The sequence below is a fragment of the Centropristis striata genome, chromosome 1 (genome assembly GCF_030273125.1).
Source record: "Centropristis striata isolate RG_2023a ecotype Rhode Island chromosome 1, C.striata_1.0, whole genome shotgun sequence".
NCBI lineage: Eukaryota > Metazoa > Chordata > Actinopteri > Perciformes > Serranidae > Centropristis > Centropristis striata.
In genome coordinates, this window is record NC_081517.1 from 30,362,317 (window position 1) to 30,387,582 (window position 25,266).

Here is a 25,266-nt window from a genome sequence, read left to right on the forward strand (position 1 = left end):
TGTGTGTGTGTGTGTGTGTGTGTGTGTGTGTGTGTGTGTGAAGCAGCAGGTCAGTGAGAGGTGGACCTTTGTCCAGGGTCGGACAGCGGCTCATTATTTATTCATGCTGATGTATCGGACCGGTCGCCTAATTGCACCAGGAGGAGCCCAATTACCCACCCACAGTCTCACATTCACACAAACTGGGAGGTGGATCACATGTCAGCCATGACTAACGCTATGCGTCTTATTTACATTTGCTCAGCTCGGATTCAACTGCGAAAACAAACAATGTTTGTGTCTGTTTTGATGGTCGCTGGTTCAGCGGCAGCAGGCAGCCGTGGGAAAGAGTAAGAGGCATAAATGTGTCTGATGAGTGTTTGGTGTTGTTGCTGTGATCATGGCAGACAAAGGTAAGGTCTTTACGCTGCTGTTTTTGTGTTTGTTTGCTGTGTGTGTGTGTGTGTGTAACATGAGCAGTTCCCCCTCTCTTACAGTGGGCTCCAGTGAGGATGTGAACACGAGCTCTGTGACAGAGGAGATCTTCATCCCACATGAAGACCACAAGGAGGCCCTCTCCTTTGTTCTTCCTCTTCCTCGACTTTATTCATCTTTAACTTCACCAGGTGAGAAACACTTCTGAATATTTTATTTTTTTATCGCACAATGCGGATAATTAATCATATTCACACCCTATTTAAACTGCAGTACAGTGTCGGGGTTTCAATATTTAAACATTTATTAAGGAGGCCGTGTGGTTTTACACCAGTGGTACTCAACTTATGGCCTGTAGGACAAATTCAGTCCCTGATAGAGTGCCTGGTGGCCCACATACTATCATCTAACTTAAAGTTTTAAATTGTATTATTTTTAACAATTAAGTTATTATTAAGTTAAAAAAAACTTTGAATCTTTATATTTTATTCTAGAAATGCACCTACGTACACCTTAACTGTTAACACATTCTCATCCCAACACATCAGATACCAACATTTTGTCATGGCCCTCGGTCTCTGATACGATACACATAGCAACCTTTTGAGGCAGTTTTGAATGTGTTAGGCACAGTGTGTCAGTTTCTGCTAGTTACGTGCATCATGTCTTTTCAAAATAAACTTCTGTGTTTACAGGAACTTTAGGCAAAAAAACTCTTGACAAGGGTTAGTGTAAAAGAACAGGATTGAGCGTGAAAACAACTACTTCCACATTTAACTTCTGCGCTCAGTTATGCAGGTTGATTACAAATAACAACACTGATTTTTTGGTTTCACACAGGACACGAAACAACTACCAAAGTCTGGGGTTTGTTTGAAGCATCCGCCTCCAATCCCACCCACCTAAACAGACCGTCGTCCTTGTTCAATTACTTCTGTTGCTCTAAGCATCTCATTTTGCAGCAGATGAATTTACATTGGAGTTAGCAGAAAGCCTGGTGCATCTCATACAAAAGCTTAAGGGTGCTTTGTGCGCCGGTATCAGACATTGAGGGCCGTGATGAAGCATCACTATCTGATGAGTTGGGAGTGAAACTGGGCTGGAACTCTGCAGGGTAGCTGTGACTGGATTAGCCTCTTGGCAAAGATGGTTGAGGAACAAAAAGGAACAGGCAATTCAATGGAAAATGGACAGATGAATTAGCCACATCATACCAATCATAAACCAATGTGTTTGAGAGAAAGAAATGAGCGGTGTCATTCTGCCACATCAAAAATAAAAATACAGGTGCCGCTCAATACAATAGAATATGATAGAAAAGTCAATTTCCAGTAGTTCAAATCAAATAGCCCCAACCAAGTATTGAGTGCATACATACTTTTCAGAGGCCAACATTTCCATATTAAACATACTTTTTTTTAATTGGTCTTTTGTAATATTACATTTTTTTGAGATACTGAAGTTTAAGTCTTCATTAAATGTAAGCCATACTCATTATAATTAGAAGAAATTAAATAAATGAAGACATGAAATCTTTCATTCTGTGTGTAATGGATCTATATAATGTGTTATTTCCACTTTTTGAATTACTGACATAAATAAACTTTTCTATGATTTTCTAATTTATTGAGATGCACCTGTACTAGTAATACAATAAATAATATTAAGTGTTCCCTGGACAAACCTAATTGAGTATTCCTGCCATACAAGATAAAAAATCTATGATGATCTAAGATGACGAACAAAGGGCAGGAGCTTTTATTATGAAAAGACGGACAGGGCTCTCATATAGCTGTGCAGCCTCTCAGGTTTCAGTCACCTATAGCTGAGCTCTACGCAGCAGTAAAACCTTGAACTGAACTGAAACCAAAACTTTACCCTGAAGTCATAGTTATGCTGTAAAAAGGAACACATGACCGATATCTGAACCTTTTACTATTTTGGAAACAGTCTCACTTCTAAGGTAGCGCACTGTAACTTATATATTCCCTTCTCTGATGTCTCTTCCCTACTTTAATGATATTTCCTTATATCCCCTGTCCAATTCACAACCACTCTACTCTAACATCTCCACAAATCTCAATAATTTCCCCTTCGTTCCCTCTTCTATCAACACTTCACTCTCTCTCTCCACAGTCTCTCCCCCATCAGATGAAGCTTACCTGCAAGCAGCAGCCATTTTCCAGAAACTGCGGACCGAGAAGCCAATCACACAGCACCATCTGCATTATGGGAAGAAGACGGACACGCCGCTGGAGGAAAGCGGAGACAAACCCACTCAGAGGCGGGCCTACCAACTCGCCTTCAGCACACTCAAATGTATTAATGACTGAAGTTACTAGATTTAAGTAGAGCCACACACGGTGAATGGAGAGGATAGAGTGATGGTTAAACATAAAGTCAGGGAGAAATTAATTTGATCTACTCTCCTGGTATCTCTGCAGACCTTACCCACCTCCTATAAGGAACCTTATCTATATAATGAATAGCATTGGAGCTGCAGTATGTGTCAACTCCAATATTCACTTTTGAAAAGCGGCTTCAACTGCAGAATGTAGATTAAATACTTTATAGTCATACAGTTCATTTCTTCATGTGATGGCAAATTACTTGAGCTGGAGGTGCAGCAGATGTCTGTATGGGAGGTGATAAGAGGGAGCATGCCATAGACACACACAAAGGCACATGTACGCGCTCATACAGGAAGCAAGCACAGTTTTACATGCAGTGTTTGACAGCACATGTAGCAGGGTGGCAGTTATCTGCAGATAGTTTGGATTTTATTAGGCCAGGTTCGAAGATATTGCACTCTGAGATGTCTGCCACCACCTGAGGCCAATAAGTGTGAATGGGCTTGTATGTCTATGTAACTGGAAGCAGGTAAAGTGACATTTACAGCTGCACTGGTAAAAAAAAAATCTTCATATTATGGATGGCTCAAATACACATAATGTGATCTAATGATTTAACCACAGGTTATTATCACCGAACTCCTCAGCTTTATGGAGCATTTTCACTTCTTTAACTCCATGTTTTGGACTCTTGACTTTACTGTTTTGGTCTAACTCTCACAACTTAATTTCTGTCGGCAGCAGACAGCTCGTTTTCAGCTTAAAAGCTCCAATAAACACGCTGTACATTGCCAACCAAGCATCAAATGGTTTGCAGACACATAAGTTACGGACTGGCTGGTGAACATAGTTGTGGTTTTTTTTCTCAGGAGTTGGAAGAGACTAAAACATAGAAGGCAGAGTGAATATTGGATTTAAATTCAGCAAGTGGCCAGAAGCACAACTTTAAATGAACTATAAAGTATGTGCCAAAATATTTTGTATATGTGTTGTATCTTCTGCTAAAAGCCAAAAGTGGTCAACAAACTATTGACTCTGAATTACTGACTTGAGAAATATTCTGTATAAAAACTGTGGAAGGCCAGTTCAATGAAAGTAACAAATGGAGTAACAAAAAATCTCTTTTTAAAACAATATTATGTCAACTTGGTATGTTTTTGAAATATAAACCACTGTCATAAATATGAAAAGCTGTACACATGCATTTGTTATGACAACATTACTGATCTAAAACTAGTAGGCAAGGTTGCTAACAAAGCCAATCTTCAAGCAAGTGTAACAACACAAGACGTAGCAAGCCAGCTAATATTACTAATCAGTTCAACAGCAAGAAGATCAGTAGTTACATAATAGTTACATAATTTTTTAAGAAACGTTGCCATCAAAAGAAAATATCCGATTTTTTATTGCTGCAAGAAGCAGAAATGAAACTGAATTCATCTTAATTCTATCAGGTGTTGTGTGATTTGGGTGAACTGAGCCTTTTAGATTTGTCTTCAATGTTACTCTTCTGTTTTAATATTTTTTAACAATATTTCTTTCCTCCTAGACCAAGACTTACTGGAGCACATCATTATGGACAGCTGCTTCCACACTTCTCAGCATATCGTGAGTCCCTGCAGCTTTGACACGAGTGGTCACAAACCCAAAACTGATTAAAAACACTTCAACACTTACTCACTGACTGTTAAACTGGCTTCAAATAAAGTAGCTGTGTTCTCGCTGTCCACATGAGTGTGCTCCATCAGACTTCAGTAAAATGAGTGAGGGTGATGAGGAGGCAGTTAAAGGCCATTTGTATTCAGATCTGTACGTAGTCTGGCTGGTTATAGGTGGCAAATGATACACACAGGAGAGAAGCAGACGCACTCTCCAACTGGGAGACTGTAAATGACACTATAAAACTCTGTCTATAAAACACTGTGCAATGACACATACATGGACAAAGAGACATGTCGAGCCTGTGTGGGTGTGTGTGTGTGTGTGTGTGTGTGTGTGTACAGGATCGCTTTATCGAGTGTTGTGTGAAACATACAGAACAGGCTGACAGATCATTAGTCTGCAAGTGTGACTATAAAAGCTGCCACACGGCTCTTTGTGATTCCACACACCTCTTCTACATATTCTACCTCTCACACTCACACACACACACACACACACACACACACACACATTCACACACCTTGGGGAAATGAGTTGAGGGAAACCATAGTGTGTTAGTGGCCATAAAAGAAAGACAGTGTAAGACAATACAAAAAATGGATCACAGGACTACATGTAATGTGAAGGCAGTCGCTTCTTGTGACAAACCCACTGATGCAGCAGGGATCTACAAAAAAAAGTCTAAAAACCCACAGTACAGTACCTGCTCAGCACCAAACAGCAGACAGACAGAGTTAGAGAATAGCAGGGGAACATAGTGCAGCATTTAGCAGCTAAAGAGGCAGATATTTTTACATTAGGAGCTGGTGGAGACCAAAATAGAGTTAATAATGGACTTTATCACCTGGCCAAATCACAAATTCAAATTAATAATATAGTTGCTCTGTATCTACCCAATGTAAAAAATACACAAGGTGATGATGAGTCATTGTCAACTTTGTGTGTTAAAACTACATATTTTTCGTTTTTTTGCGTGTAACATCACCACGGGACTGATTTGGCAATTACGCTGATATATTCTGTATCAGCGATCATCATCTGATGAGCCACATAAAACCCTCTCAAGCTTCAGAAAATGTGAGGAGGGAAAAAATGTGTTCTGGTATTTAGCATATTTACACCGACTTGTTTGTAATCACAGTTTTTAACCATCAGTGAACTGCCTCCTTGGTAAAAGTCTGAGAGCATTTTCTAGCTAAGTATCTAGTTATCATTATATATTTCCCATGTTTTTAGGAGTCTGATAATACTGACATAGGCAAATAAAATATTTGTAAGAAAGTTAAAACATCAAACAATGATAGGCTACCTTGGCATAAGTACATTATATCTAAATGTATTATTTATCTAAAAGTCCAGCACCCACAGTGCTTTTTGAAAAATTTTGGCTGTTGGATCAATGTCACTGATGACCCCTTCTCTATATGATGATGATGACGGTGATGAAAGCATTAATGTTTTGCAGTCCAGTGACTTGTTGCCCCTGGCCATGGTGATGCTGTTTGACTTCCAGGACCGAAGATTTTTGATACATGAACGGTCAACAAAGGATGGCGAGGAGCCTCTGCAGGAGGTCAGGGACCTGGAGAGCAGTCTGCACAGGTATGTGTGTGTGTGTGTGTGTGTGTGTGTGTGTGTGTGTGTCTGTCTGTCTGTCTGTCTGTCTGTCTGTGTTTGTGTGTGTGTGTGTGTGTGTGTGTGTGTGTGTGTGTGTGTGTGTGTACCAAGTTTAGACATCACACATTTAACGAGAAAAGAGTTTTGTTCTAGTGCAAGTTGTAAAGAGTAACAAAATCTAGAAATCAGACAAACTGAAGGTAGAGGTCATGAAAATGTGATCTGAAGTGTGTTTATGATGATTGTGTGTGTGTGTGTGTGTGTGTGTGTGTGTGTGTGTGTGTGTGTGTGTATGTGTTTGTGTGTTACAGGTGTAAGACCAAGCTGGCAGCATCTTTAGCTCGCTGCAGAGTGAAACAAAATCTGCAGAGTGTCTCCTGTTTTCTGTCTGATCCTGTCAGGACCAAACAGCACAGAGCAAAACATCTGCCACTTTACGCCTGGGTCAATACTCTCAAGACCAGGTACGCGCTCTCTCTCTCTCTCTCACACACACACACACACACACACACACGAGAGGGCCATATAGTCATTTGTTTAATTATCACTTGTTTAAATATTAATTCTGCTAATTTTCTATTAGCTTGTGTACTTTATGCCTGCATTTAAGGTGACACACTCCAGGCCAAATAATAATTTTTCACGTCACTTTTGAGATTTCAGGCTATTTCGCTTTCAGAACATGTCTTTGTTTAGACCAGTGAAATGAAAACATCCAAAATACACATTTTTGGTGTTTGTTTTTACTACACTTTGTATATTTGCAGCTGTAGATTTCTCTGTAATTCCCCAAATGTTTGTTTGCACATTTAAACAACAAAAAAGAATTATCTTAATGTAAGTAATCAACTGGAAAAGTTTCCCAGTGATATCTATCGATATCTATGATCACCTAAATCATCTATAGCATCTCTAATTAATTTATTAAAAATATTAAATTATCTTCTTTGCACTTATATAGTGCCTTTCTAGTCGCTTTGCGACCACTCAAAGCGCTTTACACTACAGACTGCACTCATTCATCCGCTCACACACACATTCATACTGGTGGCAGAGGCTACCCTAAATGGTGCCACTTGCCACCATTGGGAATTCATTCACACACCAATGAATGCAGCATCGGGAGCGATTTGGGGTTCAGTATCTTGCTCAACATGTAGGCTGCCATGGTCAGGGATCAAACCACCAACCCTCCGATCAGAAGACAACCCGCTCTACCAACTGAGCCACAGCCGCCCTATATTCAGTGGCTCCCCTCTGTTCTTTCCACACATAATCTACCCGCCCGGGTAATAATCAGCAGTGATTGTCTGGTCTATGGAAGAACATGATGTCAGTAAAAAGACAAGTGTTAAACTTTAACAGAGCGGCCATTTATAAAATGACACTGTGGGTTTAAAGTGACAGGCTCTGTTTGAGAGGGACTGCAGTATGAGGTTAATGGTGAGTGAAGTTCAGCGGGGCTTATCGGAGACAGGAAGGTTCAGCATTCTTATAGCCTGAGGGTAAAATGTGCTCCTTAATCTAAAAATGCTGCAGCGCTGTTCACCAGACAGCCTGCATATGAGCCAAAATATTTGTTCAGCCTCAAATAAATATAACAAAAAAACAGAAAACATGTAATCCCTCCTCTGTAGTGTTGAGGAAGTGTGTGAAGCATTAAAAAGCGCCGGCTTGTGTGAAGTGAAGATCTTGACTGACCTCAGAGAGGCGACATTCTGCAGAGACCCCCTCTGCCCAGACACACTGGTCTTCTCCCAGCAGCTTCACGCTCTGCTGCAGCACAGCAGCCTCACGAGAATACACACACTTAACACACAGGTACGTATCGATGTGTGTGTGTGTGTGTGTGTGTGTGCGTGTGTGTGTGTGTGTGTGTGTGTGCGCGAAGTGAGGGGTGTAAATGAGCTAAATATAGGTAACACTAATGAAAAACATGCTCTCTTCCCTCAGGAGCTTTTGAAGTCAATTTTAGAAGACAGGTACAAGGCTGACAGATGGAAAAAGTACAACTGAAGTAGAAATACTCTTACTTTACTGCTTATTTACCTACTTAAGTAGATGTACAAGAGCTGGTTTATAAATCTACTTGAGTGAAAGTAGTAAAATTATTCCATTCCAATTAAGAGGTTAACGTGGTTGGATGAGATGTAAGTGTCTCAGACTAAATTGTTTTGAGAAGGGGGTAAGCATAGAAAAAAAACAATAAAGTGCAGGAACAAAGTAAATCCAGAAAGTCCAAAAATCCAAAGTCCCCAAAATGTAATAAAAAATAATCCCACTGGAAGTTGCACAATCAATCAGGAGGAAATGTAGTTAATGACTTCAGTTGTTGATGAAAAAGTTCTTCTTAGACACATGATTACACATCACCACTGTGAGCCAGATTGAAAGTTTTGGTCTTTAAAAGGGCTTCTGTAGTACAGCAGAGGTCTGACGACTTATAAAGTCAAGTATTGTTAGATGACGTGGAACACTGTGATTGGTTTATGTACATCAATTAATTAAGTGCATTTGAGAAGAGTCTGATGACAGTAACCATAGATCTAGACATCCTCGACGAAAAGTGATGTTCACTGGAATGAACAGGGACCTGAAGTGTCATCTGTGTACCTGAATTAAATAAGTCAGTTTGCCGTTAATTTTGATTATTATCACACCAAGGCAAGGCAAGTTTGTATAACACCTTTCAACAAAAAGGCACTTCAAAGTGCTTTACACAAAACAGTAAAAGTATTGGAAAGAGACATACATAAAATGACATTCAAATATAAGAATTGAAAATGAGAAGACAAAATATTTAAGAAAAAATATCAAATAGAATTTACAGTACAGTACTAACAAGTATTGTTTATCTCTACCGTTCAACAGGAGATTCTCTCTTCTACTGTTTATTAAGGAAAATATTAGTTCATCACCTCATTGCGGCATCGGTACACCCGGCATCATCTTTTTAGGAAAAAAAGTGGTATCTCCGAACGAGGACTGAAAGGCAGTGGCAAACAGAAAAGTCTTCAGTCAGTTTTGATTTAAATGCATTTCTATAACATAGGACGGTAATGTTTCGCGGGAAAAAAGAAGAAAATCTTGCCTGTGTGGATAACATGCATGTGTGTGTCTCTTTTTGCAGGACAGGAGTGTGTGTGTGGCAGTGAGTGCGTTACGCCCCCTGCTGTTCGATAACGGTGACGTCCTGGTGGCGGGGTCTTTCTCTGCTGTGACTGTGGCTCACATTGCTGTGGCGGCCGCTGCCCGCTCCGGCCGAGTGTTGGTGTGCGGTGCTGATCACACTCCTCTACAGATACAGGAGATACAAGAACTACTCACACAGATGGACATCAAAAGTGAGAGAAAATTTCATTAAAAAGATACCAAAATGCTGTTGATTGAAAAAAGTATTCTGGATATTTTATTTTGACAATTTTTGACAATTCTTCTATTATTATCTACATGCACACCTTCTCTACGAGGGCTGCAACTAATTATAATTTTCATTATCGATTAATCTGCTGATCGACTAATCGATTAGTCACCTACCCGTTGCAGCGCTATTCTGTACGTGAGCGTGACTTCTCTGATGCAAATTCATGTCCAATGTAGACGTGCGAGTCCTGTCAGAAGCCTTCTGTGGTCTGGACGAGTGGGACACCACCGTCCAGCGATTAAAGGTCATCATAGTGCTACCTCAGTGTTCGTCCTCCGCACTCAATGACCCTGTGCCCACCATGCACAGTGAGCACGGAGGTACGTAAAAATCAACTAACAGAAAATCCTGCCAGGACTATTTTGCGCAACTAGAAAAAACCACATAGCCCAGAGTTTTGATCCAGAGAGTGGCTTAAACGTATGTTGGAAACAGCTGCGTTTGAAATTATGATTGCCAGAAATATTTTGTTTATATTAAAGGTGAGACCATTTAGAGGGGCACTGGTAGAGGGGAGGTGTTTATATATTTATGTAGGTAGATGTACAGTCATGGAAAAAATGATTAGACCACCCTTGTTTCTTCAGTTTATTGTTCATTTTAATGCCTGGTACAACTAAAGGTACATTTGTTTGGACAAATATAATGATAACATAAAATAGCTCATAAGAGTTTAATTTAAGAGCTGATATCTAGACATTTTCCATGGTTTTCTTGATAATGATTTTGGTTATTATCAAGAATACCATGGAAAATGGCTTTTTTCCATGACTGTATATGATAATTATGTGTTTATAGGTCTGTATATTTGTGTAGGATCCATTGAGGTGCTGTATGGGGCTAAGGCTGCTTTTTATTAAAGTTATTTTTTTATTACTTATTAATTATTGTTTTCTGGGTTGATGTTTGTTTGGTTTTTGTTCTTTTTTTTTGTTTTGTTTTTTGGGCTATTGTATGTATATTATAACTGGTTCATCCATTGTTATTATGTTGAAATAAATAAAAACTAAAGTGACAAAAAAAGTAACAGAAATTGAAATATATGGAAATTTTGATAGAGGTTGTGACTTTACAATAAACTTCCTAACTATAATAAAAAGTCTTTGTTCTGTGTCAGACTGGGATCTGCTTCCAGACTTGTGTCACAGTTCTGTGTCCCGGAGCAAAATTAACACAATGGCAACCCAGCAGGCACGACTCCTAGCACACGCTCTCTCCTGTGAGTATATAATGAAAAGCACACACACGCACACACACACACACACACACACACACACACACGCACATACACACACACACACACACACACACACACACACACACACACACACACACACACACAGAGTTGCTTGACTACTCAACACACATATCGCTATGTTGTGTAGTGTGAGTTGCTCCGTGCAAACTGTTGATAAGATACCAGCAATATCAGAACCGAATAGAGGATTATTCACTTTATATTCTCTTCTTCTCTTTAGTCCCAAAGGTTCAGACATTGGTCTACTGCACACGCTCAGTGTATCCTGAAGAAAATGAACAGCTGGTGAAAAGAGTGTTGGAGAAAACACACACTCATCCCAAACTGCTGCCCTTCAGGTAAACACACACACACACACACACACACACACACACACACAGTGCTCATCCAGCCTGTGACAGAGAGACGGGTGAGTGGCAGCTCACAGTGAAGCTCATCTGCTTTACATAAAATTCACTTTGAAGCTGATTGTGCTCTCACTGTCACTGAAATTCTGTCAGATTATTGAATTCATGCTCATCCATCAGGGCCATTGCTTTCACTGAGATCAAACAGGATGTCAACTCATAAAAAACAACCGGCATGTCATAATCTAAACAAGACGAGTGTACAACCACACCAGCAGCTCTGTGAGGCTGTAGAGTATTAAGTCTTGTATTGTCATGAACAGGGAAATTAGCTGTAGAGACATTTGTTTTTGTTCCAGGCTGTAAAATAGTTTATTTCTACTGTAAAGTTAAACATGGGGATCTATAGGTATTGACTCACTTTCAGAGCCAGCATCAAGTAGCCAATTTTGGCTTTATTTTTCTGGCCCTAGATTTTGTAGGATCACTAAATCCCAGACAGATTTGTCCTCTGGGGACCATGAATGTCTGTATAACATGCCATGGCAATCCATTTAATAGATGTTGAGATATTTCAGTCTGGAGCAAAGTGGATCAACCAACAGACCAATAATCAAAGAGAGAACAAAATAATCTATGTGTATGTAACGTAGGCGTAGTCACCGTAACATCAACTACTGGTTTGTAGACTACAGTTTTGAAGCCTTGGATGTGGTGTTTTGGCCATAGCCATCTTATTTATCAGTTATCAGTTAGCAATAGCACAAGAGAGCTAGCTTGGTTAGCAAGGTGCATAAATGAACTTCTTCTCAGAGTTTCAAATGCTGACTGAGACATTTCTGCTGCTACGTGTTTGCGAACATAGCTATGCAACAAACTCTGTGGCTGTGGCTCAGTTCGTCCAGTAACCGGAAGGTTGGTGGTTCGATTCCCCACCATGGCAGCTACATGTCGAAGTATCCTTGAGCAATGCAACCCCAAATTGCTCCCGATGCTGCATTCATCGGTGTGTGAATGAATTCCCAATGGTGGCAGGTGGCACCAGTAGCCTCGGCCACCAGTATGAATGAGTGTGTGAATGGGTGAATGAGCATAGTGTGTAGTGTAAAGCGCTTTGGATAAAAGCGCTATATAAGTGCATTTACCATTTATGAAGGACCTGCAAGTTCAACTTCAGGTACTTAATGGAAGCTGTGTAAAACTGTAAAACAGACATACAAAAAAGTTGAAAACAAAATGATGAAGTAGCAAGCCCAAACTAACCTGGTGGCATGAATTCAGGCACATTGGATCCAGTAAACAAGTTTAGTCTAAATAGAAATGGCAATATACTTCTTAATATACTCGCATCTGCTGTTCTAACAGTTAAATAATGCTAGCTAATAAACAGATTATGCCTCATAAAGATTAAAACAAAGTGGATGGATCAGATTTGAGAGGCCTCCTTCCGTGTTAATGAGAAGGAGAGGCAGAACGACAGGTGAAATGTCACAATTTATCTTTGATACTGAAAAAAGACTGTGAAAGAGTTAAGATTCTAGTACAAAAACATCTGTGGCCCTAAAGCTTATCCTATTACTAAGGTAATAAATCAAGATAGATGTAGGGTCATTTACTCACAGACTTTTTTACAATCACTTTTTTGCAACCAGTGGAGTCGCCCCCAGCTGGCCATTTGAAAGAATGCAGGAGCCACGCTGCACTCTGTATATTATTTGCTTGCTGGCCTTACATTGAAACTAGTTTGAGGGGGAAACTGCAGTCCTTTCATTATAACCATAAGTAATGATTGCAACACATCTGCTTCATAATGCAGAAAACAGACTACAGGACCGTCCTCATACTGAAGCATAATAAGACTACATTCAAAGTTAATGAAAAAGAGCGTAGAGTATATGAGATAAATCCACTATCTCGTAAAACAGCTCAGCTCAACAGCTGCTCATAGAACATCTGCATGCGTATCTAACTGCAGAACCCAATTATAGAGAGCTGTGAGTTTTATCTCTGAGAGTTACAGACTGAAGGAGAGACAGACAGAGGCTGAGCGACTGTCTCATGTAAACATGACAGAGTATCTCATATCTCCACATTATATACTGCATGTGCAAGTGTGTGTGTGTGTGTGTGTGTGTGAGAGAGAGAGAGAGAAAGAGAGAGAGAGAGAGAGAGTGAGAGGTTACAGTTACCAGGCTGACAGCAGTATAAAGGATCAGCTGCGGTTGCTGTGGGGACAGTAGTTAATCCCACAGTCGGGGTGAATGGGGTGGAGAAGATATCACGCCTGCTGCTTCACACAACTCACTTCTTACCATCCATCCTGTTAAAGAAATCCAAATGTTATTATATTTGGTCACATAATCGCTTTTATCAATTTACCAATGTGCAATGAGACGATCAGCTGCTGTTTCACCCCTGTGTTTACAGATCTACTGTAGCACCATGCAGCCTGGTGGCACTAGTTTACTCCAAAAAAAGCAACTAAAACGAGACACATGCTAATCCTGTAAACTGACTGATCTGTTTTCCTTGTGTATTAAAAGGTTGCCTTGCATCAAAACATAAAAGAAAAGTAATTTCTTCATTCCTGAAAGGGAAATTTCTTTCTAAATGGGAGCAGTAAAACAAGTACAATATGTGTCTCTAAACGCTGTAAACTGCTCAGCTGCTTTTATACAAAATTATGTGTGTATCATTTTTGGCCATAGTTTTATGCTATAAGTATAGTGTAACAAACAGGGTATCAAGAGGACTTGGGTACTGAGTTCCCTTTATGCTCCGGACAGAAAGGACCCCCCTGATTGTCATTGTATTATTCCCACTCTGGTTACAGGTGCAGCGGAGACTGGAGAGAAGGAGGGCAGTGCTGTCTATCAGACTGGTGTGAAGTTAATCTATAAAAACTTCATTGCACCCATTTGAAAAAATAAAAGTTTAAGCAAAAAAAAATCTGCAAATTCTCACCCCCTTGAAAGAATAATCTCTTGACCTTTATATTAAAGAACATTTTTTGTTTCCATCCAGATGTGGAAGAATGGCAGTGCCAGAAGTGCAAATGTACACTCAATGGGGGTGTGCATGAAGGTCACAGCAGTACCTCATCTCCATAGTTTAACTGAATTTAAACAGCCGTTGTTTGCTGAGAATTGTTAACCAACATTTGTCAACATATATGAAGCTGAGGTCTCTTAAGCAGATGTACAATATGCAGGAACCAGCAGTGACAGCAGTGACAGCTGGCAGTGCCGTGGCCTGGAAACATGCTTGTCCTGAGCCTTTGAGCTGGATCCATTCACATCAGCAGTAAACAGTAGTGCAAATGTACTATTTCACTGGTGATAAACTGCTGTCCAAATTCTGTTTTGATTGATTATGTTCACATGAAACGTAAAGGGAAAGAAATTAAAAGGAAAAGAAACTTTGTTGGTATCTACTCCAGGACGTGCTGCATAAGAAACACAGTCAAACGAGTGAACACAGCATTATGAATGATTATTATATCAACTGTTGATCTGTAGCTGTTATAAGAACTATGCATGAGTTTATGAGTTAAAGAAGTTGCAAGTTTTATCTGCTCAACAACAAAATATTACAGGTGCCACATGCTGCAGAGTTGAAATAATAAATGCCTTGTATTTGCTTGTCAAGATCATTTATTGCACCTTTGCATCATTTCCTGAAACTGATTATTTTTGTGCACGCGTTCCTTTACAGTTATATAACGGTATGTCTGTGAATAAATGGGGTAATGAGAAATTTATGTCAAAATGCTACATTGCATCTTATAACAACTGTTTTCTCTCCCAGGGTGAACGGTCCAATTTTCCCCGATAACACACAGCCAGGAGACACAACAGACTCTAAGTTGTTCAGACTCGAACCGTCTCAGTTCACCAACGGCTGCTTCGTCGCACGGCTGTCCCGACAGGTGAGGGAGGGAAATGTGTGAGACGTGACGTTAAGAATGACGGAAAAAAAGTGAGAGACACTTAGAGGGCAAGGTTGTATTTGGAGATTGAGGGGGAATAGGTTTTGTGGCTTGTGTGTGTGTGTGTGTGTGTGTGTGTGTGTGTGTGTGTGTGTGTGTGTGTGTGTGTGTGATTGCTTTGCGACAAGACCTTCCAGTAGTGCTGAGGCTGCACTCTTTTACTGTCTGTCTGCTGGGAGGTCAGTCGTCTGTGCTTGTCTGCACGCACACACACACACACACACACACACACACACACTGACTACCCCCCCCGAAACACTGCAGCATTATTCCAATACTCCATAAAAAAAGAGACAAGTTAAAGATGAAATACGCCCGAGCTACTGAAACATTTCAGTACTTTACAGCAAAGATGAATGGATAATTCTCTGTTTCGTTCCTCCAGCCCTCCTTCAAACCCTCCGGTCTTATTGCATCACCTCGTTGCTCCGTCTATCTGCCCTCCCTCCTTCTTTTTCTCCCTCTTTCTTCACTCATAAAACCTACATACAGAAGGAAATGAGATGCTGCTCCTTTGATCCCCTGCAGCTCGAAAAAATGGTGCAGGGAGGGGACTGTGCTTGTGAGTGTGTTTATATTTTCCCAATACAAACACACACACACACACACACACGCACACACACGCACACACACACACACACACACACAGGTCTTGCTCACCTGTTCAGTGGCATTGCAGTGATTTATAATCTGATGATCATTAAGTCTAATTGAATTGACATCAGGACTCAAAGCTGCGGCTGCAGATTTAGTTACACTGATGGTTCGGAGGTGTTTTAGTGCTTCTCAGATGAATGACTCCGCACTAGTCAAACTGTGCTAGAGGACGATTTAATGGGATCTAAAATAGACAACATGTCAGCTTAGAGAGACAGAGAGAGAGGAGGCAAGACAACATGAAGTCTCCTTGAATTCTCTCTTTTAAAAGTCATAGGAAGACTCAAGAAAAAGAAAAAAAGAAAAGAAAAACCCAACATATCTGATCTGTAAAACTCATCTGACAGGCTGCCATCACTCACGCTTCTCTCCACTCCGTTTCATTACAAACTCTCATTTTGCAGCATAATTAAAGTTCTGAGGCTTAGAGCATATAATGCTGTCATAGCAGGAAAAAATGAAAAACAGTGTAAAGTCAGATTAAACGCTGGAGAGTGAAGACAAAAAGTGTATTTGCAGTGTTTTGAACCGTGTGCTGAACATCATTCAAGTTTCATTAGAGAAGAGACAGTATGTGAAGATTAAGACAGACAGACAGAGGGAGGAGAACGGGGAAGAGAAATGGCTTACAGGAGATTTAGAGGGATTTATACTCTGTTTGAATGTCACTGCAGATGAGGAAGACAGTGTTTTATTCCTGCATATATACAGAATGTATTCAGTTCATTGTTATGCTCCCTCCTGTACAACATAAAGACATATTAGGAGGATATTTTCAGGGGTCTGTCAGCTTGTTATCCACAGAAAACAACTGTATTTTCAGCCATACAAGCAGCCGGATATGCCAGGTTCAGACTGCACAATGTTTTTGTCAGTTAAGATGACCACTGGAGTCATAAATTATTGCAGTTACTAGTCAGCCATGGCATTCCTCCTCCTCGCCCTCCTCTTCCTCCTCTGCAGGTTAACTTTATGGCTGTGGCTTTTTTCTACAGCGTCATGTTTTGTTGCATCTCCTCGGTGCTATGTTACCCCAGAGACCCGTAGTTTTAATGTGTTGTGTCTTCACATCAAATCTTAAGCTGCCCTTGCTCTTTCAGGCGGATCCCACTAAGGTAGAGACAGTCCACGACGTGCTGGCAAGGGCAGCAGCAAAGGGTCTCCTGGGTGGAATCATTCCTGAACAATCAAAAACCAGTAAAAAGGGAAAAAGCAGGAAGAATCGCGTCACATCAGCCGGCAGCAAACCGCCATCGCCATCGAGCCAAGAGAGACAGACAGGAAGGGAGCCGGAGAGTGGAGAGGATCCAGTGTCTCCTTCGGAACATGAACAGAAGAAAGGCGACAGAGAGGAGGAAAAAGAGGAGGAAGAAAAGGAGGGAAAGAAGAAGAAAGGGCTGAAAGGAGGTAAGCGAAAGGTCAAACGACGACCCAAACAAATCAACAGGACTGTTGCGGTCTCAAAGCACCATCCTAAAGTCCACAAGAAGAAATCAACAAAGAGAAAAGTCAAGAGGCGCCTTACAAAAATTAAACCGAGAAGAATACCTCGTCTTACACTGACGTTAATGTCCTCTGCAAAACCCTCCAACCACTTGTCACCAATCACAGCCCTCGCACACAAGCTAAGTAACAGTCAGACCGCCCCCTCCTCCGCCCGTCCTGATCCACCTGCGGCCTTTAAGCAGCTCCAGAGACCCAACACTGAGCCTGAGAGAGCAGAGAAATCACTGAAGGATGCAGCTAAAGCAGAAAGCCTGCGTAAGGCCGGAGCAAAGGTGATCAGACCTAAGAAAGAGGTGGAGCCAGAGGACGTGTTGAGGCCTGCAGATTTTGTCCTGCCACCCATCAACTCCCCGTCCTCCAGCTTCGTCAGCTGCAGGAGTGCTAGTTCTCTCTGTCAGCGTCCGGCCCGGACCTCCCTCTCTCAGCTCGCACAGATATCTGCAGCCTCCTCCTCCTCAGTCTCTCTGCCTGGATTATAGAAAAGATCACACTCACACTACAGTCAGTGCAATCAGAAAGACTCTCAAGTAAGTTATTTAAATTATTAAAAAACAAATGTTATTGTGTTTTATGTTTGAGAATAAACATTTTGTGAAAGGAAATTTAAGCTTTTTAACTAATTTCTTCATCTCTGGTCACTCAGAGTAGGACTTTAGTACACACTCACAAAGCAAGTCATTACTCAAGGTATAATATGCAACTTTTCCACATTAAAATGTGTAAAAACATATAACGTTTTTGGGTGTTGCAAATAATTGTATAATCGATGCATGGCAATCCAGATGTGGATGATTCTGCATCACTGCAGACAGTCCATAATCGATAATCAATAATCAGACAGATAATGTGGGTAGTAGACGAGGCCTATACTATTTATTTTGGTTTACAGAAATTTGTTTATCAGGAATGTCCTTAGAGCAGTAGGAAGTTGTTAGAAGTTACAACTTGACTCCAGGAGTCAGCTATACATTTTGTAATGCACTTTAAATAATAATGTGAACCCACATTCATCGGACCAGTAGTATTTACTGATGAAAAAGTAACTATGTGTTGTAATATTAAAAAAATTGAGGATGTAACGTATCATGATGCATCGAATCGTGGACTTGATAATCGTAAGCGAATCAAACGAAAAGACCAGTGAAGATGCACAGCCCTAATAACATTATATATTGTTATATTTTGTTGTGTTTTGCACTTACATCATCCCAAATGTTTCCACACTTTTTGAACACAATTATGTGATTTGTGATCAGTTTAGTCTTTGGAGACGTGTGATAGGCATTTGATTAAAACAAATGATGCCAAACCTGTGGGTCAGTACCAAGATAAATATGAGATGTCACAAACAAACTGAGCCGAAAATAAAATCTTGGTGGAAGTAAAAAAAATAATCTGAAAAGGAAAAATCCCTCTTAAACAGACAAAAACCTGTGATGAGGAGTAAAACACTGAGAATGGGGAATCCTGGTGGCACAGATGTGAACTACTGGATTGAAAAATGAATTAATGTATCAGAGAAGTAGAAATAGATATGAAAACAAACAGTTGTATCCTGAATGTGCAAATAGACAGAGAAACGCAGGTGTTCTGTTTTATAATGCTGTTTATTCTCACAATTGATTACATTGATAAAGTGTACAAATCAGTGAGCAGCAAACGGAAGCCAACACATCCATCTGTGGGAAAGGTGTGTGTTTGTTGTTGTTTATGTGTGTGAGCTTGACAGAGACGATGGGAGCTCACTGCTGTTACCATCTTCATCTTCCTCCTCCTCCTCTTCCTCTCCGCTCCTGTTAAACTGTTCAGACCAGCAGTGGACTCCCAGCTCTCAGTGCACTGTACAAGGTGAAGATATATTCCTTTATCTGCCATTTTTCTGCAAAGCGGAGCTTGTAGCATTGTGAGTTTAACCAGGGACTGAGACAATGACACCGAGTCAAGAGACTTTACTTGCCCCAACTAATAAAATCAGTATATACCTTTATAAAATAGAATAAATAAAATAAAAAATATTTCTGTTCAGTACATACAGTCGTTCTTTCAACCGTCCAAGGGCATGCAAGGCTTTTGACGACTTTCCATCTCTCCAGATCTAAAGAATGCATAGATAATTGCTCAGTTAAATTCAGTATCAACGTAATTGACAACTGTGAAAATTTCCAATCGCCTCTCATTATTTCATTATTTGCTCTTGTATTTTTCTTATCTACAACAATGTATATCAGTATTTTACACTTTGGCCATTTGGTGAGTTCTCAAAAAAAGGCATTTCATTACAAGAAAATAATAGAAAACTACAGACATTTAAAATGAAAAGATAGCTTATAACAATGATTAATGCCAAATGTTAACATTAAACTGATATTATGTACACACACATTTCGTCATCTCATTCACATTTCAACATCCTTGTGACAAAAGAAAGTGATGCAGCTGAAATTTTCTCATCAGAATCTCAATTACACTCATGAAGACAACAAAACGCACCTACAGATGTAATAACATGACCGTTTGTTAAATCCCCCTTTAGATGTTCTCAAGCTTTACTTCCTGTTGAAGATTTTAATTAAAAAGGTGGCAGATTTACCACTTAGATTTAAATAAAGGTTTAACAGCTTCTCATTTTAACCAGCACATTTGTTGGTCCTGTCTGGTCTACAAGCTTAAACCAATTCAATTTTATGCAAAGCAGATGAACTGGCATTTGTCATTATGACACGTTCAGTACAAATCCAACTTGTAATGCATTAGTTACAAGCAATATGACACATGATATGTGTTTTGTTGATAATAACAGTTTGCTAAAGTTGTTCTCACACTATGATTGGCAAGCGATGTGCCTTGTGACGCCGCATTAGATGCTCTTGTCACCTTTAGAAGAAGCTAGCAAAAGCAACTGTAGCGTTTGTAAGAAGTTGTTTATTAACTGCGATTAAACCTACATGAGACCTCACATAATGATAAGTTAACCCTAAAGTTACAGCCACTCGTTAGATGTTACTTTTGCTAATCAACCAACTGATCAACAACCATTACCATTTTCCCATTGATCCACACTAAATTGAGCAAAAGACAAGTTTTTCCAATACCACGGTGGGGTGTCTAACCCATAGCTCTGTGACTTCCACCCTGAGCTAACCAGGTAGTTGAGAAAACATACCTCAATACACTTTTTTAATGTTAGCGTTAAGCCACAAACACGTTAAGCCAGAAGGACATATAGCCCTGACCAATCATAAGTCAGCACAGAGCAGGTCTTGTTCATAACTGCAGTGGGATCTATAATAGAGAGATATTATGCAAATTATTTTTTTTAAGAAACCTGTAAACCAACAAATAATAATATACTTTTCAAAATCAAGAATGCTTCCTTGGCAGGACGGGTCCTTCACTGAAAGCTCCTACCTTATATCCCCTGCTACAATTGCGAAACAGGTCATGAAATGGAGGAGATGTTGACCACTGTACTTTTCAGCTATTTTTGTTGAAATAAAGGGCGAAATGGAAAAGGACAATCGGCATCAGTATGCTGCACAAGAAGGAGAATGTTTGCGCCTTTGCCAACGATATGGTAAGGTCCAATCAACTCTTTTGCTCGTTATTGGTTCTGGAAAGGCAATAAAAAAGACACAACACTCCACACTTTTCATTCATCATTGGTCTTCCTATAGCTACTCACACACTGCTTCAACAATGAGGAATAATTCAGAACCTTCACCGGCTGGCCGTGCCTTGTTAAAGCTTCTAAACTGTGATTAGGCAGTCGCTTTCCAGCGGAGGGGTTTAGCAAACGGTCAATTATAGAGGTTCAGTACTAATCTGCTGCTCTACAGCCAAGAGAACTGCCAGAGGGGAAATGTGTTTACGATTTCAGTTGCAATAAACTTCAAGACTTCATTAGTTATTACCATACATCCAAGGCTTGTCAGACATGAGATAACAAGGAGCTAGCAGGGTTGAATTGAGATTTGTGAGAGAAAATCTTCAGAAAAAGAAATCAGACCAAAAGCAAGTGGCACTGATGAAAACAATTGTACAGTAAGGAAGTAAGTGATGAAGATCAGAGAAGGCGCATTCAAGTGAACAGAACCCTGGAGACAGATTGATAGCAGCCCAGGAAAGTCCTGTTAGTGTGAGGCAACATGTCTCTCTGTTGGCTTTTCCTCTCTAAAAAACAGCCGACGCTGGAGATGAAACCCGTCTAAAAAAACAGGTACAAAAACACATTCCTCCAGTCTTCTTCTTTGTAGGATTCCTGTAGGCTTTCTTATGTTGCCAACCCCCTTTTTATTAGTGGACATGAAGTCTCTGCGGACTGATACTGAGGCGGGATTTAAGGAATAATCTGTCAAATTTCCTCCAGCATGTGTATCGAAGAGCAGCAGCAGCAGCAGCAGCAGCAGCATGCTGATGTCTCCTGTGTTTGGAGCAGCAGTCTGGTGCTGTTTACCAGAGAGCAGGGGAGCAGAGGACGGAGGGCTAACACTCTGTCCATCCCTGCGTTTCTTCCTCCATTATGGCTATCGTCTGTCGTTTTCCGAGGGATAACGAAAGAGAGTAAAAACAACAAGTAAACAGGAAGTATGTGAGGGATGTTTCGGGTGAAAGGTCACCGCTCGTTTAGACCCTCCAGGCTGATTCTTGCACAGTTGACGAGAAACAAAGAAATAAAGACGACAGGAAAAACAATGTGGCTTCGGATTCCTCACCCCTTCTGTAAGCAGCAGCAGTGTATTGATATCGTCTAGAATGGTTCACTTTTATATAAAAAGTTCATGCAGGATCAGTTGAACAGGTTGGAGCGGGTAGACTGTCCATTTAATCTCTTTAGTCTGTAGCAGCTTCCTTCTTTCATTCATTGCATCCTCATTTTAAAATCAGATGCGATGGCTTTCGTGATTCCTTTCCTTCTACAGTGACAGTCTACAGAGGACAATGAGAAAGAGGGACAGAGGGGGGGGAAAGCCACTACAGACTAACAGGACAACCAGGTGAATGACGGGGGGGGGGGGTGTGGCCAGGTGTGCAAGGTCATGCTGGCAGCACAGGCACAGACACAAATACAATAAGAGCATGGAGAGATCAGCAGTTTGGGCAGCAATGAGCTCGCTCATCACACATGCTGTGCTGGAAGGAGCACTTCCTACTTCTTCAGTTTTTGCTCTCTTCTCCTCACTCCTTTTCTGTGCCGAGAGGGATGAGAGTTACTTCTATATACAACAATCACCTTTTTACACTCATCACTCAGGTCTTTCTCTGTGGTTGTTCCTTCTTGATGTGGGATTCAAGTCTTTTATTCATCTCAGGAAACTGATTTATATTTCAGGTCAAGAGCTGATAAATTCTTGGTGAAATTCCAATTTTAGTCCAGACAAGCGAAGGAATTGTGGCAGGGTTGCCCCCAACACTAGGGTTTGCTGTGTTTCCATGGTTACCGGGATCTATGGTGGCGACAGGTTTTGGCAGCGATGTGAGTAGTTACCATGGAGTCTGTAGCAGTGTTTACTGCGGCAGCTCGGTGACGGGTCTCTTTTGTTTGAGGGTGTCGATGAGAGACAGGACGCCTCGTTTAACGCTGGTTGAGACCCGACGGGACACCGAGTCACCGGGTGGCGACGAGCCACAGGCCTTCTGGGAGGGGGGGCGGGCGACCAAACACTTCTGATACCGCAGCTGAAAGAGAGCGAGAGGGAGGGAGGAAGAAAGAGAGAGACGTATAGTAAATAACAGAGAGTTACAGCTGCTGAGTGTACGACTGTGGAGGTGTGTAAGAGAGAGAAGGAGGCCAGACTGGTGCAGGCTGCTAGTTGTGATCAATAGTAATGATTGATGATTCTTGTCACTGTGAATCAGTTTTAGTGTGTGTGTGTGTCCATATATCCAAAAGTCTGATGTGTGATCAATAGCCCAGCCAGCAGTCGACTAATCTTGTGACTCACCCGCAGCAGAGGGCAGAGGAAGATGAGTGATCTCCACTAATGGGCTGCATTAAAGCAGAAACACCACAGAGGGCTTTCTGGGTTGTGATTATAAACATTATAATGATAAAATGAAAACACTGTAAAAGGTATTATGAGTGTGTTACAGTGGTTATGAATTCAGTGTACATTTTTCCTCCTAAAAACTTTCCCTGCAGAGCAGTAAGACATGTATAACACAGCCTAAAACAACTTTAAACAGAAAGTCTATACTAAATAACTTGCAAGGACATCCTCTTTCAGAGACAACTGATTCTGAACACAGACTATATTTTAACTTTAGGTGGCTGCTCTTGATTTGAATGTGTGTTTTACACCAACAGCGTTTTGACAGAGGGCACCATTACAACCTGAATAGAGTGTATGGATTGGACAGTAAAACAACAATCTGTCAAGACTGAGAAACCCAACTCAAACTAAACTACAGGCGAGGACATTCACTCACAGGAAGAGAAGGTGTGGGGATGCACGATTTTGAAATTCTGTGCTAACACTTATGTTTAAAATAACAATTTAGTCATTTTTTTTCACACATTCACACTTTCCTACAATCTAACTACAAACTCCACAGTTATAATTTGACATTTGAGCAATCCTGCATGTACACTAAAAGAGATTTATTTATTTATTTATTTATTAGCTTTCCTAACTAGAGTTGGCTCAGTGTATTTGTGTCGTGCTGTCAGCACTGTGTTCTTGCTCTGTGACTCACCATGCAAGCTGCTTGCACAGCCTCCGACACATTCCCGGCATTGGGATCACACCAGAAGACGTGACAGTCAAAACGATGGCCGCCAGCGTCCATGATAAAGGCAAACGTGTGCACGTTCCGCCCAACGCCCATGAAAGACAGGAATCGAACACGACACTCCACCAGCACTTCCGCTTCCTCCTGGTCAGAAACACAGGTGTGTGAGATTAGTCAGAAAGTCACATGAAGAGTGCATAATGTTTAGGATTTAACTGTCACTTCTCAAACTGGGAAGAAAAGATAATAAAAACACATTAATGAATGAATCAATCAAATGGTTTTTACGCACTTGCAGGCATTTATTAAGTTACACATATTCATACGGCCGAGCTGCCCAGTGAAACTGTAGTAAAGCTGTAATAAACAGGTCCACTGAACAGCTGGGCTTTAAGTGCCTTGATGTTACAGCTGAGATCCATAACTTCTTTAAATACAAAAAAGACATTTTATGTCATCTGCAGGGTCGAATGCTGTTAAGACCTTTTGTCTGATTACTCTTGGTCGTCATTTGCAGCTTTTCGGGTTGACAGAAAAATCTGAATCATCTAAGAGAACTGCAATCGATTCATCTCTACAAAAATGTTTTAGAAACTTTTAGCTTTACACAAATAGTGTTTGTTTTCACATAATGCCAAACCCCACCTTTCAAAGTTTGGGAGAGTTCTGAAACTTCAGCTACAGCAGATGTGCGTCTCACCTTGTCTTTGCTGATGGTGACAGTAGCATCTGCTACATTGAGGGCTACTGGAGTCCAGTCATCTCTGCTGGAAGAACCCATGAGACTGTCTATGGCTCCATTCAGTATGTCCATGCCTGTTTGTTAAAAACAAACATTAGAATCAGACAGTCAACATCAACATTATCACCAACCATGTGGTTTGCATCTCATCACAGTTGCACAGTATTGTGTGTCTGTTTGTGTATCAGACTGACCTATTGGTCTGGCCACAGGCAGCATCCCAAGGTAGAGCACCTGAAACTTCTGAACCAGCTCTGTCTTTGGTGTGGGGAACTCTGCTGGCGAGAAACACACACATTTAATAGGTGCTCAGAAGGACAAATATTTAACAACATGAAAGCAACCACAAATGAACATTAACAGAGGGGTTCCACATGTAGCCTGCAGAGTAAATATCTTTATACTGACCATCTTCTTGATGGCTTCTATTATATCTAAATGTCACACATTTTAGAGGTGCACTGTAAAAGATTTAAACAAGGCAATTGACTGAACTAGGAGTGGGCGAAATTTTGTATCAAGACCTATACACATTTATATCACTGTGGAGGTTTATATCACACTATAATAA

At 40.7% G+C, this 25,266-nt stretch overlaps 2 protein-coding genes across 5 annotated transcripts in view; one reads left to right on the forward strand and one right to left on the reverse strand.

Moving 5' to 3' along the window:
* Window positions 1–379: 379 nt before the first annotated feature.
* Window positions 380–17,703, forward strand: LOC131973473 (putative methyltransferase NSUN7). Its single transcript, XM_059335482.1, has 13 exons — window positions 380–392; window positions 477–605; window positions 2,551–2,733; window positions 4,315–4,373; window positions 5,893–6,029; window positions 6,356–6,508; window positions 7,682–7,865; window positions 9,175–9,388; window positions 9,645–9,788; window positions 10,586–10,687; window positions 10,947–11,064; window positions 14,881–15,001; window positions 16,819–17,703. The coding sequence occupies exons 1-13, from the start codon at window positions 380–382 to the stop codon at window positions 17,701–17,703; spliced, it is 2,442 nt and encodes an 813-aa protein (XP_059191465.1).
* Window positions 17,704–18,812: 1,109 nt separating this feature from the next.
* Window positions 18,813–25,266, reverse strand: part of apbb2b (amyloid beta (A4) precursor protein-binding, family B, member 2b) — a 50,919-nt gene continuing 44,465 nt past the window's right edge. For all 4 annotated transcript variants that reach the window (XM_059337874.1, XM_059337881.1, XM_059337866.1 and 1 more), the window contains 4 exons: window positions 24,890–24,970; window positions 24,654–24,769; window positions 23,918–24,097; window positions 18,813–22,900 (listed from right to left, as the gene is read on the reverse strand). In XM_059337874.1, coding sequence (XP_059193857.1) covers window positions 22,730–22,900; window positions 23,918–24,097; window positions 24,654–24,769; window positions 24,890–24,970 — 548 coding nt within the window. In that variant the 3' untranslated portion in view covers window positions 18,813–22,729. The remainder of the gene's footprint in view (window positions 22,901–23,917; window positions 24,098–24,653; window positions 24,770–24,889; window positions 24,971–25,266) is intronic.